The sequence below is a fragment of the Leucopleurus acutus genome, assembly GCF_964270905.1.
Source record: "Leucopleurus acutus genome assembly, chromosome: 11".
Taxonomy (NCBI): Eukaryota; Metazoa; Chordata; class Mammalia; order Artiodactyla; family Delphinidae; genus Leucopleurus; species Leucopleurus acutus.
In genome coordinates, this window is record NC_139152.1 from 89,389,392 (window position 1) to 89,405,547 (window position 16,156).

At 46.8% G+C, this 16,156-nt stretch overlaps 2 protein-coding genes across 2 annotated transcripts in view; both read right to left on the reverse strand.

Annotated features, from left to right (window-relative positions):
* The window catches only part of SYN3 (synapsin III), a 460,653-nt gene that overhangs the window by 19,572 nt on the left and 424,925 nt on the right, over positions 1-16,156 (reverse strand). The window contains exon 8 of the mRNA XM_082850535.1: positions 2,159-2,301. Within this exon, the coding sequence (XP_082706661.1) occupies positions 2,159-2,301 (143 nt within the window). The remainder of the gene's footprint in view (positions 1-2,158; positions 2,302-16,156) is intronic.
* Positions 11,661-11,917, reverse strand: LOC309968870 (CDC42 small effector protein 2-like; the record flags this gene model as incomplete). Its single annotated transcript, XM_082850358.1, is given in 2 exon segments — positions 11,661-11,777; positions 11,780-11,917. Coding segments are annotated over 2 exon segments (255 nt in total).

Genomic DNA, 16,156 nt, shown 5'->3' on the forward strand with positions numbered 1-16,156 from the left:
TGTGTGTGTGTGTGTATCACACAACTGTAAATTACAGTTAAAGACGTGTGTATACACGGGTTGAGATACACATGTTTATTTCCCAGCTCTGTCTGCTGAGAGGATTTAGAAACAACGACACCCAGTGGCAACACGCACAAAGGCCCAAGTACTGGGCAGGAAGTGGGCCAGAAAGGACGCTGAATGGTCATGGGCAGAGAGGGCGTTCTACACTGAGGTGTGACATGAACACTCTCCCTCGGATGTGGGCCAACCCAGGGTCCAGGAAACACCATAACTAATGACAAATTGGAGCTGTCAGGGCAGAAAGGCTCAGCATAAAGAATGCAGCAATGAGGTAATCCTCAAGAAGAGAAACTGGGACAAGGTGTTGTCAATGTCAAGTGGAAACGCTAACAATGAGGAGAGGAGGGAAATGATACCATGTGGGATGGTGGAGGCCTCAGGAATGCACTGGACCATGCACTGGAATATTCTCCAACTCAGAGAGGTTGGGGGTGGCAGGGGGAGGTGATCTTATCACCTTGAGGGCATCTGAGAGCAGTGACAGGTCTGGCCTGGCTCACGGGTGGAAGAGAGCAATTGGTAAGACTGACCAGAAGTATTTCTTGGCCCCATCCCTTTCCTGGGCATATTTCCTTATAGGTCAACTGACTGCATTTTCTCCAGTTTCCCAGGCAATGGCAGAGTGGAGTGGTTGCAACAGAGACTGTGTGACTTGCAAAGCCTAAAATTACCAACTGGTCATTTACAGAAAAAGTTTGTTAGACCCCCAGTCTAGGCAATCCAGGTAGTGCAAAAGCAACCCTAGATAATACAGAAGTGGATATGTATGGCTGTGATCAATAAAACCTTATTTACTGAGACAGGTGGAAGCTGGATTTGGCCTGTGGGCTGTGGTTTGCTGACCCTGATCTAGAGCACAGCTCCACCACACAGAAGCAAAGGGCTTTCTAACTGTCCAGAGTCAGCTGTTGTAGTCCTCAAAGATGGAACCAGGCAATCAGTGTGCCATGCATGCTCGGAAACCAGGCACCTGTTGCCTCTCTGGGGTCTCATCATTCCAAGTGGAAACAACAATACTCCAAAGTGAGACAGAGAGGACCTGGGGCAGATAAGACCTCTCTAAACACCAAGCCCTCCACCTGGTCAAGAACTCCCGCTCATCCTTGTAACCGCAGCTCCAGCGTGAGTCATCCTTTGCCTGAACCACCCCTGGGATGAATGTGTGTTGGATTTTCTGGCATTCATCCCTTTTCTTTTAGTCACACAACCTCTGTTTCCACTGGATAATGACCTGCCCATATTGCATGCTATCTTGGTGGGACTCTTCATACTGCTCTACATTCCTCTAACTAATAAGCATGTGACCACAGTTGGATTAATCAGCACTGTCTCCACGGAATCGCAATCTTGAGTTAAGCCCTGAACATGATTAGGGCAGATTCACTTCCTAATGGGGTGCCACGAAGACTGTATATTACTTCTGGCTACCCAGGTTCCTGCGGCTGCCCTGGACCCTAATATTTCTGAAATTGATAATTTGGGGTTTTGTTAGTTAGTTCTGATCATTCATCTAATAAATTCCCTTAAAAAAAACGCCACCAAATTAGTCAGGTATGGTTTTTACTAATTGCAGCTGAAGAAATCTGATGTAATCTCCTTCCTGCTCTTATTTGTCCCAGAGAAACCCTTTTGCAGCCCACAGCCCCAGAGCCATCTTCTTGCAAACACAGGTCAGATCATGACACTTCACTGCTCAGAAGGGAAGAGAAGGAAATTCACAACCCTCAGCAGGCATTCAAGGCCCTCCGTGATTTGTCCCGAAGCCTCTCTTCCATGTGTGTCCCCTATGACATGCATCAGGTATATACTTGGAAACATGCCAACAGTCTTTCTTTCTCTGGGGGAAACAGGCTTCACTTGGGTAGACAGATTTCTACCCTGGGTAAGCCATGATGGAGCATCAGCCTTCCGCTGTACTAACCAGAGAAGAAGGGTGGTAAAGGAGACAGAAAGGGAGAATAATGATGTCCCTATGGGGTCTCTGCTCTGGGGCAGAGAAGACAGGGCATGACATGTATTTTTAGTCTCCGTTCTTCTCACACTCTGCTCCTACCCTTCCTCCCAGCTCCCCAGCCCCTGCCCAGGGACTCACATGTAAGCTTTGTAGTTGGATCCAATTTTCTGGATGCGGATGTCGTACTTGGAGTCGATGAAGGCCTCGGTGGTGGCGTAGGTTTTGGCCATAGCCACCATGCTGGTGATGTCCTGGTAGTCATGCTGGTTTTCTACTTTGATCTGTGTGGGAGGATGAGGGGTTGAGTACCCACCCACCCACCCACCCAGTGTTCACTGGGCACCTACCCAGTGCTGGGACCCAGGGCTGCACCGTATACAGTAACCTTGAGAAGGTCACCTGCCTGGCAGGGGAGGCAGACCTAGAAAACAAGTCACCCCACCACTTCCTGTGGAAAAGAAAGGCAGCATTCCACCTGGGGAGTCAAGGGAATCTTTATAGAAGGGGTGGGCTCTGAACAGGGTTTGGAAGAATGAACGCGATTCTCACATGGACTATGGAGCAGGTGCGCTCTCTGGAGAGGATGGAGGATGGACAAGGCAGAGGCAGGAGGAGCCTGTAGGGAGGGGGGATGGGCCAGCAGTTTGGACTGGCCAAGGGGGCAGGAGGGTGGGGGGATGCCTGAAGAGGGTCTTCAGGGAATAGACCATGGAGGGCCTCAACAGCTTTGGTAGGGGCTAGGATGCTAGCCTGAAGACTCTGCAAAGCCACTTGACGGAGAAGAGTTTAAACAAGAAAGTAGCCTAATTTGTGTTTTAGAAAAATCACTCAAGCAGCTGTGTGGAGGGTTGGATGGAGGGGTGTGATGTGGGATAGAGAGAGACCAGTTAGGAAGAAGAGAGTATGTATGTGTGTATGTGCATGTGGTGTGCATGGGCAGGGTGTGTGCATGTGGGTTGTGTGTGTGAAGTGTGTGGAGGACGTGCGTGTGGGGTGTGTGGGGTATGTGGGTGGAATGTATATTTTGTGATGTATATGTGTGGTGTTTGCATGTGCGTTGTGTGGGGTGTGCGGTGTTTTTGTGTGTGCAGTCCGTGTGTGCATGTGTGTGTGTGGGAGTGTGCACGCACTGGACATGGCTAGCTCTGCTAGTCCAAAGGCCTGGGGGAGAAACTCGCTCACACTGTTTACTGGGCTGAGGCCAGGAACATGCGGTGGTGTCCTGGGGTCAAGGAGAGGTCTTAGGAGAGCTTCCAAGGCCAAGTGCAGGGGAGGAGGCCAAGGCTTTGTGACAGCGATCTCAGGACATAACAGAGGCTGACTCCCAGCACCTGTGGACAGCTGGGTGGGTGCTCCCTCCCCTGTCGTCCTCACTCGGACAGCAGAGGGGTTCTGAAGCTGGGCCAGCAGTGGGCAGAGGCCAGATCCACTGGGGGGCTGGGTGGGTGCTGAGTAGCCTGGGTGGGGGGTGGTCCTGGCCTTACAGCCTCTTCTAGTCCTTTTCTGCCCACCCTTCAGGCTCAGCAGTGCCCTGACCACTCCCTCCCTCCATGATGATGCCCATCCATGTCTGCCCCAACTTCACAACTTACATGGCATCTTCACAGCCCTCCTTTGGGACCCAAAACAGGATTGTGAGGTAGGCAGGGTGGCCATTATTATGGCCACTTAACATGGGGAAAGGGAGATTTTTCTCCTTGTCCAAGGCCATATAGCAGCTAAGCACAGAGCTGGGAATGAAACTCAGGACTCCAAAAGCACAGCTGTTGTTGGAACAATCTCAGGGTATCTACAAGTGCATGCCTGCGGTCCCACCCCACCGATCGTAAACAGCGAGGGGGAGGGAGGCTTGGCAAACCTTCTCTCTTCTTGGCTCTTTGTGCAGCCCAGCCTCAGTGGCAGGCTGCCTCCTCCCACCGGAGGCCGAAGCTACCCTTTGTTCTAGGTCCTCTAAGGCTCTGACTGCCTGCTGTTCCCTCCTCCCTCAGTAATAGGACCCTTAAGTTTTACCTGGGCATCTGGTCTCTCAGCTAAAGATTATTCTGTTCCAGTCTCCTTACAGGTAGATGTGGTCAAGTCTCTAAGTCTGGCCAGTGAAACTGTGAGTAGATGTGATGCGAGCAGCCTCTGGGTGGTGCCTTTAAGATGAAGGGAACCCTCCCTTTCCTTCTCCCTTCTCCTGACTGGGATGTTTACATGATGGTGGGAGCTGGGGCAGCCTTCTTGGACCACAAGATGGAAGCTGCATGTTGCAGATGGCTGACTAATAAGGTGGAAGGAATCTGGATTTCCAACACCATGGAGTCCCCAGTCAGCCCTGGACTGTGTATGCTCAGACTCCTACATGAGAGCAAAGTAAACCTTAATCTCGTTTAAGCTACGGTTATTTTGGTCTTTGTTAAAGCAGCCAAACTATATTTCTGCCATGTATTTTTCATTTCTTGCCCTTTATTGATTCTTTATCCTTTGGATTAACATGATCATGGATCCACTAATCTCAAATTGTTCCTGCTTTTCAATACCTCAGTTACCACTGCTCTCTCTGTCTCTACATCCTCATTTCCCACTCACTCCTAAACCAGCTCTCTCTGGATGTCATTCCCCACCACTCCACCGAAACTGATTTGGCAAAGGTCACCTTCGACCTCCTCATCGGCAAATACAATAGAGCTCCCTTTGCTCCCTATCCTGCCTTGGCATTCTATGGTATCTGAAGCCACTGAACTTTTCGAAATTTGGTTTTCATGCCACTATTTTCTTCCCTTTTTTTCCTGGCAACTTCTTCAAAGTCTATATTGCTTCCTCTTCCTTCAACAGCCCCTTGAAGGTGCTTGAAATACAATATAGGTGCGTGAAATACAACAATCCAGCTCATTTCCTGGTACGACAATGAATTCGGCTACAGCAACAGGGTGGTGGACTATGGCAACTTCTTCAAAGTCTATATTGCTTCCTCTTCCTTCAACTGCCCTTAGGGTGGTCATAATGTTTCATTCTCAGCCAACATTTGGGATCCGGTAAAGAGAGAGTCAACGAAATGAAAGAATGGGGGTGAGAGCTTGCAGGGACAGCTTGTCTAATTCATTTTTGTCACTGGGTGGATCTGGAAAAAGGACCAGAGCCACTTCTGGTTTCCTAGTCAGAACAGCATACACTGCAGGCTGTCTCAGAGATTTCCGGTTGTCCACAACATCCATTCTCTTCTTCTATAGCAGTGAAGCACCTTGGTCTGGGGGTGCATGACCATCCAGAATAAATATTACACCTCCCCATCTCCCTGGCACCTGTGTGTAGTCATGTGATCATGGTTGTGCGGTCACGTTTTGGTCAATGAGATGTGAGCAGAAGTGGGGCCTGAACTTCCAGGTCTGCCTTATAAGGGAAGTTTGTGTGGGGGGATGCTTTTCACTTCCTCCTTTCCTCGTCCTGCTAGCTGCAGTGGGCTCCATTGAAGACCTTGTGTCTGAAGGGCAACACCCCAGGAAGGAATGATCAACAGGATGGAAGGAGCCTGTTAGGTGAGAGAGAAGGTCCTAGCTTGTTTAAGCCACCTTAGGTCTTTGTAACCGCAGCCGAACTTCATCCTTAAGTAAATATTTGTTGAATGCATCATGCATGCATTCATTTATTCACAGGATAGACAAAAGAGAACAAAGAGAGAAAGTATAGATGTAGAGGTTTAATTATTAATGAATTAGTGGTCATCCCAACCTCCCTTTGTGAGCCCTTCTCTCCTAGAGTAGTCGGGTTGTTTGGGGTGGGGAGCTCATCCTGCCCTCTTCAGGACTGAGCAGGTAACCCAGGTTTCTCATACATGGGCTAGTAATTTTGTTCTCAAATTGTGTGATGTCTGAGCCCCATAAAACCCGGCTCTCCCACTGGCTCCACACATGTCTGTCTCCCCATTAGACTGTGAGCTTCCTAAGGACAGACAACATGTCTCGGTCCCAGTTGTAACACCAGTGCCTGGCATGTTGCAGATCCGCCAGATGTGTTTGCTGGATTGATTTTAAGAAGCCTGGATAAAGATCTGCTTGTAACTTGGGAGGAGGCAAGCGGATGGAAGGAAAAATAAGGGTGCTTGGAAAAAGGCAAAGAAAATGTGTTTCAGGGAAACATGTTTTATAAGATGAATTTTTCTGTAAATGCTCAGGCTGGATTCCACACTCAGAGGTTTACTGCTTCCTAGTGTAGCGCCAGTGGTGCAATCAGTTAGCGTGAGCCCAGTCCTTGTGAGAGGTTTACAGCTTCCATTGTGAGCCTGGAGAACCTGGTGAAGTCAGGGACCCTGGAGAATGGAGCGGGGCCTGGTGGGTGGTGTTGGAGGGGACTCTGGGTGGGTGCTCAGGCCATAAAGGGAGGTGGGGTGAGGAGCTATTGAGGACGGCTAGCCATGGGGAGGGTGGAACGGCTGCTGGCCCGGGGAGGGAGTTACTAGCTGGAAACCCCTCCAACTGTTCACAGAGACAAGCTGAAAACAGGAAGCTTGAAATGAGCTGTGATTCAAGATTACCCATTTCCTGCTCTGGGGACCCGTGCCGGGGTGCCACACGAGCTCCTTGACTCTGAAGTCTCACACTCTCACGCTACCTCCCTGTCCCCTCCACGCCCCCTGTCTCTTCTCTCCTCCTTCCTCGCCCTCCCTCCCTCTCCTCCTCCTGGGCCCCATCCTTCTTCTCTCCCACATCGACTGCCTTCTCCCATTCTTCTCCTCTTACTTTTAGTATCATTTTCCTCCTCTTTGTCCCATTCCCTCTGTGTTTTCCTTTGTCACCTCTTACTTCTCCCGTCTTTCTCCATCTCTCCTTTTCCCCTACTTCTCTACCTCCCTCCGCTTTCCCTGACCCCTTCTCAGTGCCTGTCTCCTTCTTCCTGCTTCCCTTCCATGCCACCCTCACCCTGCCCCCCATCTCTCCTACCTCCTTTCCCTCACTGTTTCCCTGTTCAGTTTCTCACACTTTCCTCCTCTCCAGCTTTGTGAACTGCTTTACCTCCCCGGTGTGAGTGAGTGGGTGAGTGTGTGTGTGAGTGTGTGCGTGCACACCTGTGCTCCATCAGCAGGCTGAGCGAGGAGGGAGAGTGAAAACCAGGGGAGAGGAACTGGAGAGAGGAGTCAGGGGACAATTCTGAATCTCCTCAGTGGGATTCATCTCAGAGGTCTCCTACTCCAAATCCCAGCTGGGACGGGCAAGTCATCTTCTACAGCCTCGGAAGACTGTGCACTATTTGCTTGAACACCTCTAATAACAGGGAGCTCACTACTGGGCAAGGCGGCTCATACCATCTTAGGGAACTTGTTCTACTGTATATTAGACCAAGAGTGAGCGAATGGTTCCAGTGGTTGATCATACAGGGTACATCTCGGCCCTCTGCCTTGTGTCTGCTTTTCATCCACTGGATGAGAGCCACTCAGCTGTGCCTAAGTCACTCTTTTCTTTAACCCATCCCAATGTGAGCTGGTTCCAGACCCTTTACTACCTTAAATGCTCCCCTTTGATACTCTCTTAAACTATGTGGTGTCCAAAATTACACACATACTCCAGATGTGGTCCTACCAGCCGAGATTGGATAAGACCGTCACCTCACTCTATCTGGAACACATCTGGCCTAATCCTGCCTCAGGGCCTTTGCACTTGCTGTTCCTTGCTTGCATGGCTCACAGCCTCACTTCATTCAGGTCTCTCCTCCAGCCTCACCTTCTCAGAGCTGCCTTCTCTGACCACCATGTGTGAGGTTACTCCTCCCACCCAGCACTCCTCATTCACATTACCCTGCTTAATTTTTCTCCATAGCATTTCCACCACCACTTCCTCATCTATTTATTTGTTTGTTGTCTTTCTTCCTTACCATTCCACTGGGATATAAGCTCTGCAAGAGCACTGTTGTATTTCAAGCACCTAGAACAGCAGGGAAAAATAGGCGCTCAGTAAATTTGTTTTATGATCAAATAAATATATGTAAGTATTTACAAATATGTATTGAGTGCCCCTTATATTCAGAGACTAACTGATCACTTTTCCAGGTACTATGCTGGGGCTGGGGATGCAACAGAGAACAAGGTTTATGATTCTCATACACATGGAGCTTTGTGCCTATTAATTATCTTGCTCCTACTAACGTAGCTAAATAAAATATTAGCATTTCTAAGATCCATGTGGAGCTTGTTCTAAGCTAATGTCTCTAGATCATTTTTAAACACAAGATCCTGAGAATCCACATCTCTCCAAGCTTGGACTTGAGTGGTTTTAATCCCTGAGTAGGACTTTATGTCTACCTTTTCCAGTCTTGGTTGGAATCCAATATTGATTCTGTCGTCTGACCTGTTAACTCTCCCTCTCAGCTCTATGTCATTCAAGATTTTGGTACACTCTTCCTATACATGTAATCCAGCTCTTTGATCTTACCTAAGTTACTTCTCTGAGCTTTAGTTTCCTTACCTATTAAAGGTGATTATAACAATTACCTTGCAGGATTATTATGATTTTTAAATGGAATTGTAATGAATGTCAAAGGACCTACCTAGCATAGCGCCTGGCACCTAGTAGGTGCTCAACTAAAGTTGTTTATCTTTAATTAGATAGTTGTTGAGATTCTTTGCTGAACTTGAACCATCAATCAATGCTTTTTTTTTTTTACAGTTATTTATGCAATTATTCATCCAGTGCCAAAGCTATCTCCTGTATAGTCATCCAAACTGATGAGGAAAAGTTCTTCTTTTTAGATGAGTGCCAGCTAATAAATGCAGAATAAGTAAGAGAATGAGAATGTCAGCCTTCTGCAACAATTATGTTACTGCAACAACAGATCTAGGTAACAATGCTCAATGCCAAAGACCATTGGGAAAGACTGATGGAGAACTCCCTAATGCGTATATCAGGCAGACAACACCTGAACTCACAGATCAGTCTTAAATCCTAAAAGAGAGATAGTCAGACATGATTACATCTACAGATATGCAAGAGAAACACTCACTACCACCTATGAAATATTCTTGCCAAAACCTAGAACTTGAATCAGACCAAGTCTCTATATTCATCCACCAGGTTATAAGAAATGCAGACACTGGAAGAGCACCACAGAGCTGTAATCAGCTGAATTCAGAAGGTAGGAAATTCTGCAGGAAAATGACCTTTTCTCCCCCCTTCCAACAAATAAATGACAAGAAAAACAAAACCGAACGAAGGGAACTGCTGCAGATCAAAAGAGACTTCCATCATTCCAACCGTGCGAAATGTGAAGGCTTTATTTGGATACAATGAAAGAAAATCAATTAACATAGGACTATTGAATACTGACTATTTACTAGATATTAAAGAATTACTACCAAAGTTTTAGCTGTAAAAATAGTATTTGGCTACGTTAAAAAAGAAGTCCTTATGTATTAGAAATTCATACTGAAGTATTTTTTTAAAAATATTTGTTTATTTATTTATTTGGCTGCATCAGGTCTTAGTTGCGGCATGTGGGCTCCTCGCGGTGTGTGGGCCTCTCTCTAGTTGTGGTGCACAGGCTCTAGAGTGCGTGGGCTCAGTAGTTGTGGCGCACGGGCTTAGTTGCCCCACAGTATGTGGGATCTTAGTTCCCTGATCAGGGATTGAACCCGTGTTCCCTGCATTGGAAGGCGGATTCTTAACCACTGGACCACCAGGGATGTCCCCATACTGAAATATTTACAGAGGAAAGGATGTGATATATGGGATTTGCTTTAGTATAAGCTGGTGATCCACAGAGACAGAAAGTAGATGCATAGTTGCCAGGAGCTGAGGTAAAAGGGGAATGGGGAGTGACTGCTAAAGGATATGGGGTGAGGAAAATGCCTTGGAATTATACAGTGGTGATGGTTCCTCCTTGAGGAAGCCACTGAATTGTACTTTAGAAGACAAATTAGTCACGTGAGCTAATTCCTTAAAATAAATCTATCTATCTATGTATACACTTCTTATGGCTTCTGTTTCTTTGGACAACCCTGACGAATGCACTGTCTCAACTAGAGCTGCAGCAAGAAGACAAAGATGCCACCTCCCAAAGTGATCTGTGACAGAGACCACTATGGCCAAGAACTGGTAGATTCACCCATGTTGATATTACAAGGTTGGGTTGCTGGAGATTAGAGATTCTGAGACGGTGATTTCTTAGGAAAGTTTATGCCAGCCTACCACTCCTCCCTTGTGCTACCTCTGGTAGGAGCTTCAGCGGGACGCCCAGCAAGACTGATATGTGTCTGGTGCTGAATCCTTCCCAGGCCATCTGCAGGTAAGCATCCTGCCTTTGGTTTATCCAGGCTAAGGATGTACGTGCTTCCTGTGGCCACAGGTGGGTTGTGTGGAGAGAGCAGCGCCTGAAGGAGAGCGGCATCTCCACTGCCGCCACCGTGGTGCAGGCCACATCATCCCTCTTTGGACTGCTGCAATCATCTCTTTTAAAATTCCTCTTGCCTAAGCCAAACCTCAGACTGATTTCCTCAGGCTGTCTGGGTGTGGGCCAAGTCATCAGTATTTCTGGAAGCTTCCCAGGCAAATGCGTGCAGCCCAGGTTGAAAAGCTTATATGATCTGGTTCCTGGTCATCCCTCTTTTGCACTCAGCCAAACCTGTCCCTGACTTACTGCTTTTGTACTTGCTATTCCCACTGGTGGAATAATTTTCCTGAATACTTTCCCATGGCTGGTTTCTTCAGGTCTCAGCCCAGACGACCCCTCAGAGGCTTTTCCAGCTACCTGATATCAAGTAGCTACTCCTTCCTGGGAAGTCTGTACTGAATTATCACTATTTTTTCTTACCATCTTTGACTATCTGAAATTACCTATTTGCTAATGTGCTATTGTCTCTCTCCTCTATTAAAATGTAAGCCAAATAAAACCAGAGCCTCCTGTGTCTTGCTAGGAGACAATATAACAGAGTGTTGAAGAGTGCAAGCTCAAATCCCAGCTCCATCACTTATTAGCTGCATGACCTTGGGGAATTTACTTAGCTTCTCTGTGTCTCACTTTCCTTATCAGCAAAATGTGGGTAACGTGTTTTTTTTTTGAATGCAAGCTTTTCTTTTATTATAACTCTAAATAAAAGTCATACTTCTAAAATAAGCTACAAATTGCCTTTTTTTGTGAAACTGATGTGACTTGGTGCCACAGCTAACCTTTCTCTCATAGTAGCAGTATCATCAGCCCGTGGCAGCAAGGAAATGTTCATTTCTGGCATCCCATGGGCTCCCACACAAGCAGCTTCATAAAGCATGCAGATACTACTCTGCTGAAGTTTCAAATGAATAGAAATGATCATTGTGCTTATGGGTCTCATACCTTCCAAAATATACATAAATGGTGACAAGTTAAAATAGCAGTTCTTTGCTTACCAATAAAATCATAAGGCAGAGGGGTTGGAGCTGGAAAGAGAAATTGTTAAAAATGCGGGAAAAAATGCAAAACAGTGCTAGCATTCACAAAAAAGATCATGCTAAAATCAGATCCATATTGATAAAAATCAATCATTAAGCCACAATCCAAGGAACTCTGTCCACGAGTCCAAAGGCATGCATGCCAGCTGAAGGAAATGCAGGTTTCTTCCGAGCAGAATAGTAACGTGTCACTGGAGTAATCACAACAGGGTGAACAAGACGCCATCACGTGGAGTAGGGGTCTGGGGCTATCCGGCCTTCGTGTCCACGAGCTGCATCTGCACGTTGGCAGCCATGCCACCCCCGTAGCCTCCCTTGGACTGCATCTGGTTCTGAATGGAGCTAACGGAATTCATCCCACTGAACACAGGTCTCCTGACCCAACGTGAGCCGTGTGCACAAAGTTTGTGGGCTCTCCAATCATACCTCGGTCAATCCGCCGGCGCCTTTTAGGTTGAGGCTGTTCTGCAATACAGCAGTTGAAACACAACCAGAATTCACTCATGCTTACAGTCCAAGTTATAAATGAGCACCAGTGAAGTTTCCAAATCTCAACTCAGGAAGCTTCACGAAGCAGGCTTCTCAATATATGTCCAACGATGCCAAAATAATAACTTTATTACTTCTCTGTGTTTTTGTTCCTGGAAGTCAAGTATCTTATATAGTCAATCTAACAAAGAAAAGGTCAGATTGTTTCCTTTCTTTGCTTCTGATTCTACAGAGACTAGTTTCTGAACCACCAGGAAAGGTATAAAAATTGTTGTCTTGACTCAGGACCTTAAGAGGTAGTCACTCACTCCTTGTCAATAGAGCTATCTCTGGGTTGAGAACATTCCATAATAGGCATACAGATGACTGTAGACTCACTGTCAGTGTAAGTTGTTCCTTGAAGGTTTCTTCTCATTTGGGTTCGAGGTTTTACTCAAAAATCCACACACTCACAACTGGCCCCATCGTAGCCTTTGTCTCCACTGCTCTTGCTCTGGCCACAGTCGCTCTCGGGCAGGCTCCGCCGCTGCTGTCCCCCCACGCCCGCAGCTGCGCTCCCCAGCGCGCTCGCCGCTTAGTAACTTGTTAATATGAAGAAACTACTCCTGATCAAATGTGGATGACTTGGATTGTTGTTGAGCATTAAATGAGATACATGTAAATAGTTTAGAAGAACTCTTTGTTCATTACAGGCATTCAATAAATGTTAACTATTATTATCATTCCTTTTTATACCCTTGACACCCAGCATAGTGTTTGGCACACAGCAGATGCTCAATAAATATTTGCTGAAAGAATAAATGAAGGGGCCAGTCATGGGAATAGCTGGGTAAAGAGAATCTAGGCAAAGGGAAAAGGAGGTGCAGTGGCCCTTGGGCTGATGCTCCTGGTGGAAAAGAGACTCACTCACAAGCATTAGCAGAAAACTGAGCCTTGACATCTTTTTGTGGAAGCTGAGGGCTAATAGGGATTCACGCTTGAGGAAGGGCAATCCCACTTCCTCTTAAAGGTGAACACTGGGAACGGGGTCAAGATCCTTCCTAGAAGAAGGTTTGGAATTCAACTTGATAGACTTGAGCAATTGAAGTCCGTCACCCTATTTCAATAGCCTAGAAGACATTTCGGGCAAGTGTGACCAGCGGCTCACTCCAGCCACATCCATCTCCCTCAAGTTCCCATAGAAGGCCCACTTTGGAGCATGCTCCATCTGGTGTGATGGCTGGGACAAGCTTGTTTTTTTCAAAGCTAACTATGTGAGGCAATTTACTGAACCAGGTTATTTACGAATAAGCTAAAAGCTAAGAGGGGATCTACCAAAAATAATAACTGTAGCTTCAGAACACTTGCTCTGTGGTCTCCTTCTGGCAATAATTAGCTGGTTGAGCCAGCTGGATATTCAGGCCACTCCTAGTTCGAGATAATAAAACCATAACTCTGGCTCACAAATGGATGCTTGTTTTTCTGTTTTTATAACAGGAAGGCGTTCTTCCAGCTCATTACAAAGTGGTCTATGCTCGTTAAGAAGCTAATTAGATGGAGTGAAGGGGAAGAGCTAAATCTCAGTTTTCGCTCCCAGTAAATGTTTTCCAGTCTTGCCCCACCTAGACTCTCAAGGCAGGACTAAGTGTAGGTTCTGTGCTTACGTCATTAACATCAGGCCATGCTTACAGAGCTTAGCTCAGAATCGTTCCTGAGCTCTGCATCAAAAGCTTCAAAGAGGTAAATGTGAGTTTCAAAGAAGCCAATGCAGAAATTCTGAAACTTTCTGGATTTATGACGCCCATCTCAGGAACGATGTCAAGGCATTCCAAGGCCAAAAGAAGTACTAAGCAGCTTCATTTGTTAAGTAGTTAGAGCTAAGTAGCTTAATAAATATTTATGTTCTAACAACTTGGTAACTGAAATAAACAATGCACATAATATTTTTATTTCATTCTTAAATAACTACAATTACTTACAAATGAGATGTGTGTGCTTGCTGGGCACTGCACAAATTCCCGAACCTTAGAATCAGAGAGGGCTCTTCACCCGCATTTCCTGTTCCACACTGATTTTCAGAGCACTTGCCTTTTAGCACAACTACCACCCAAAACCCAGTTTTGCAAAGATGTGATGTCATCGAAAGGAACATGTTGTGATCTAATGTTGAACCACCTCGACTAGTAATTTGCATAGTGTCTGACCGTTGCCCAGAACTGCTGTGTTTCCCTTGAAAATTAAAATATACTCTGCTGCCCTAGGGCGTTGGGTGCAGTGTTTGGGAACTGTAGGCCTAATGTTACTACTTTTGGCACCCTCCCCCCAGCAGTGAATAACACAAGCCTCTGGTGCAACATCCCTGGCGAACAGCCTGTCTGCTCCTCCTGCGAAACGTAGGTCTGAGAAATCCACGGGGGCGGGATATCCAATAAACCCATCTGTGCTTTAAACCAGTCCCTATTTTAGGAAAATTACAAGGATACTGCACTTTTTAAAATGATGTAAATTCTGTTCTAGATTGACTCATCAGGACCAGGCTCTTAGGTCAAATGTGGGTTAGTTAACGAGTGTAAGGAGACTATTTGGACTAGTCCTTGAACGTATCTGAAATAAAATAAAATGTTGTCTAAGTGCTGTATTAAACAGATAATCAAGGCACAGTCCCTGCCATTGAGGAGTTCACAGTCCATGGGAGAGACAGGTACACGGACAGGCAATTCAACAGAGGGTGATGGATGTTGCAACAGAGGCCAGGTGTGCAGCACAGGGACCCTGATGCACCCTGGGGTGGGTGCCAGGGAAGGTTTCCCAGATGAGGTGATGGATTCTACTCCAACTTTCTTTGTCATGATTATGAAGAAGAGGATGAATTTAAATACAAAGCTTCTCTTCTCTTTTAAATCACAAAGAAACAGTTTGAAGTGGGTGTTGGCGCAGGGCTTTATATGTATCTCGTTATTTTCACATGTATTCTTTCAAGATATCTATTTCTTATTGAGCACTATCTATGTGCCAGGAACTGTACTACACAGCTCACCTACAGTATCTCACTTAATCTTCACAAACAACCCCAAGTGCTTCCAGTCACGATGTACCCGCCCGAGCCCTGTCTCTGTAAACAACTATAAAACTGGAAAAAATAAACGAGGCAACTGTTTGAGGCAGTGGGAACAGGCCATGCAAGGCTGATCCCTGAGACAAAGGACATCAGGAGGTGGGCCCCATGTGGGCCCGGCCCCTTTCCCAGCCTCCTCTCAGGCTCTCTGCATGCGGTGGTGACACTGGCACTTCCTCAACTACCCCAGCTCTTTTCTGCCTCTGGGCTTTTGCATGTGCTGTTCTCTCTCTGCAAGGTTCTCCACTCTTGTCCTTGCATGGCCAACTCGTTCTCATTCCTCAAAGCTTTGCTCATGTGTCACCACCTCAGAAGTTCCTCCAACAGCTCTGCCATGTTTTTCTCTTTTAACAACCCGTTCTTCTCTGGCCTAGTACTGAGTAAAGTTTACAACTGTATTTCTTTGCTCATTTATACCCTATCTGCCTCTCCCACTAGCCCATGATTTCCAGCGCTAGCACAGCACCTGGCATGCAGTAGGTGCTCAATAAAGAGATGTTGAATGGGGACTTCCCTGGTGGTGCAGTGGTTAAGAATCTTCCTGCCAATGCAGCGGACACGGGTTCGAGCCCTGGTCCGGGAAGATCCCACATGCCGTGGAGCAACTAAGCCCGTGAGCCATAACTACTGAGCCTGCGCTCTAGAGCCCGTGAGCCACAACTACTGAGCCCACGTGCCACAACTACTGAAGCCCGTGTGCCTAGAGCCTGTGCTCCGCAACAAGAGAAGCCGCCGCAGTGAGAAGCCTGCGCACCTCAACGAAGAGTAGCCCCTGCTCACCGCAACTAGAGAAAGCCTGCACGCAGCAACGAAGAACCAATGCAGCCAAAAATAAATAAATAATAAATTCATTGAAAAAAAGAGCTGTTGAATGAATAAAGGAAGGACGTATTAGATTGGTCTCTCCCTTTCCTGTGGGAGGTGGGGGAAATGGGGAGACAGGGAATTCCTCCTCCCCTTTTACAAAAGTCACAGAAACTCAGAGACCATATAGGGCAGATCTGAGAAGGCTTCGTTAAGGAGTTGGGACTTGAAGACATGACCACTCAGTCAATCCTCCTGGTATCCATGAGAGGGAGATGTTATCCTCCCCATTTCACAGATGAGGCTCAGAGAAGCGAAGGACATGTCCAAGGTTTCCCAGCGAGTAAGTGGAGGGAT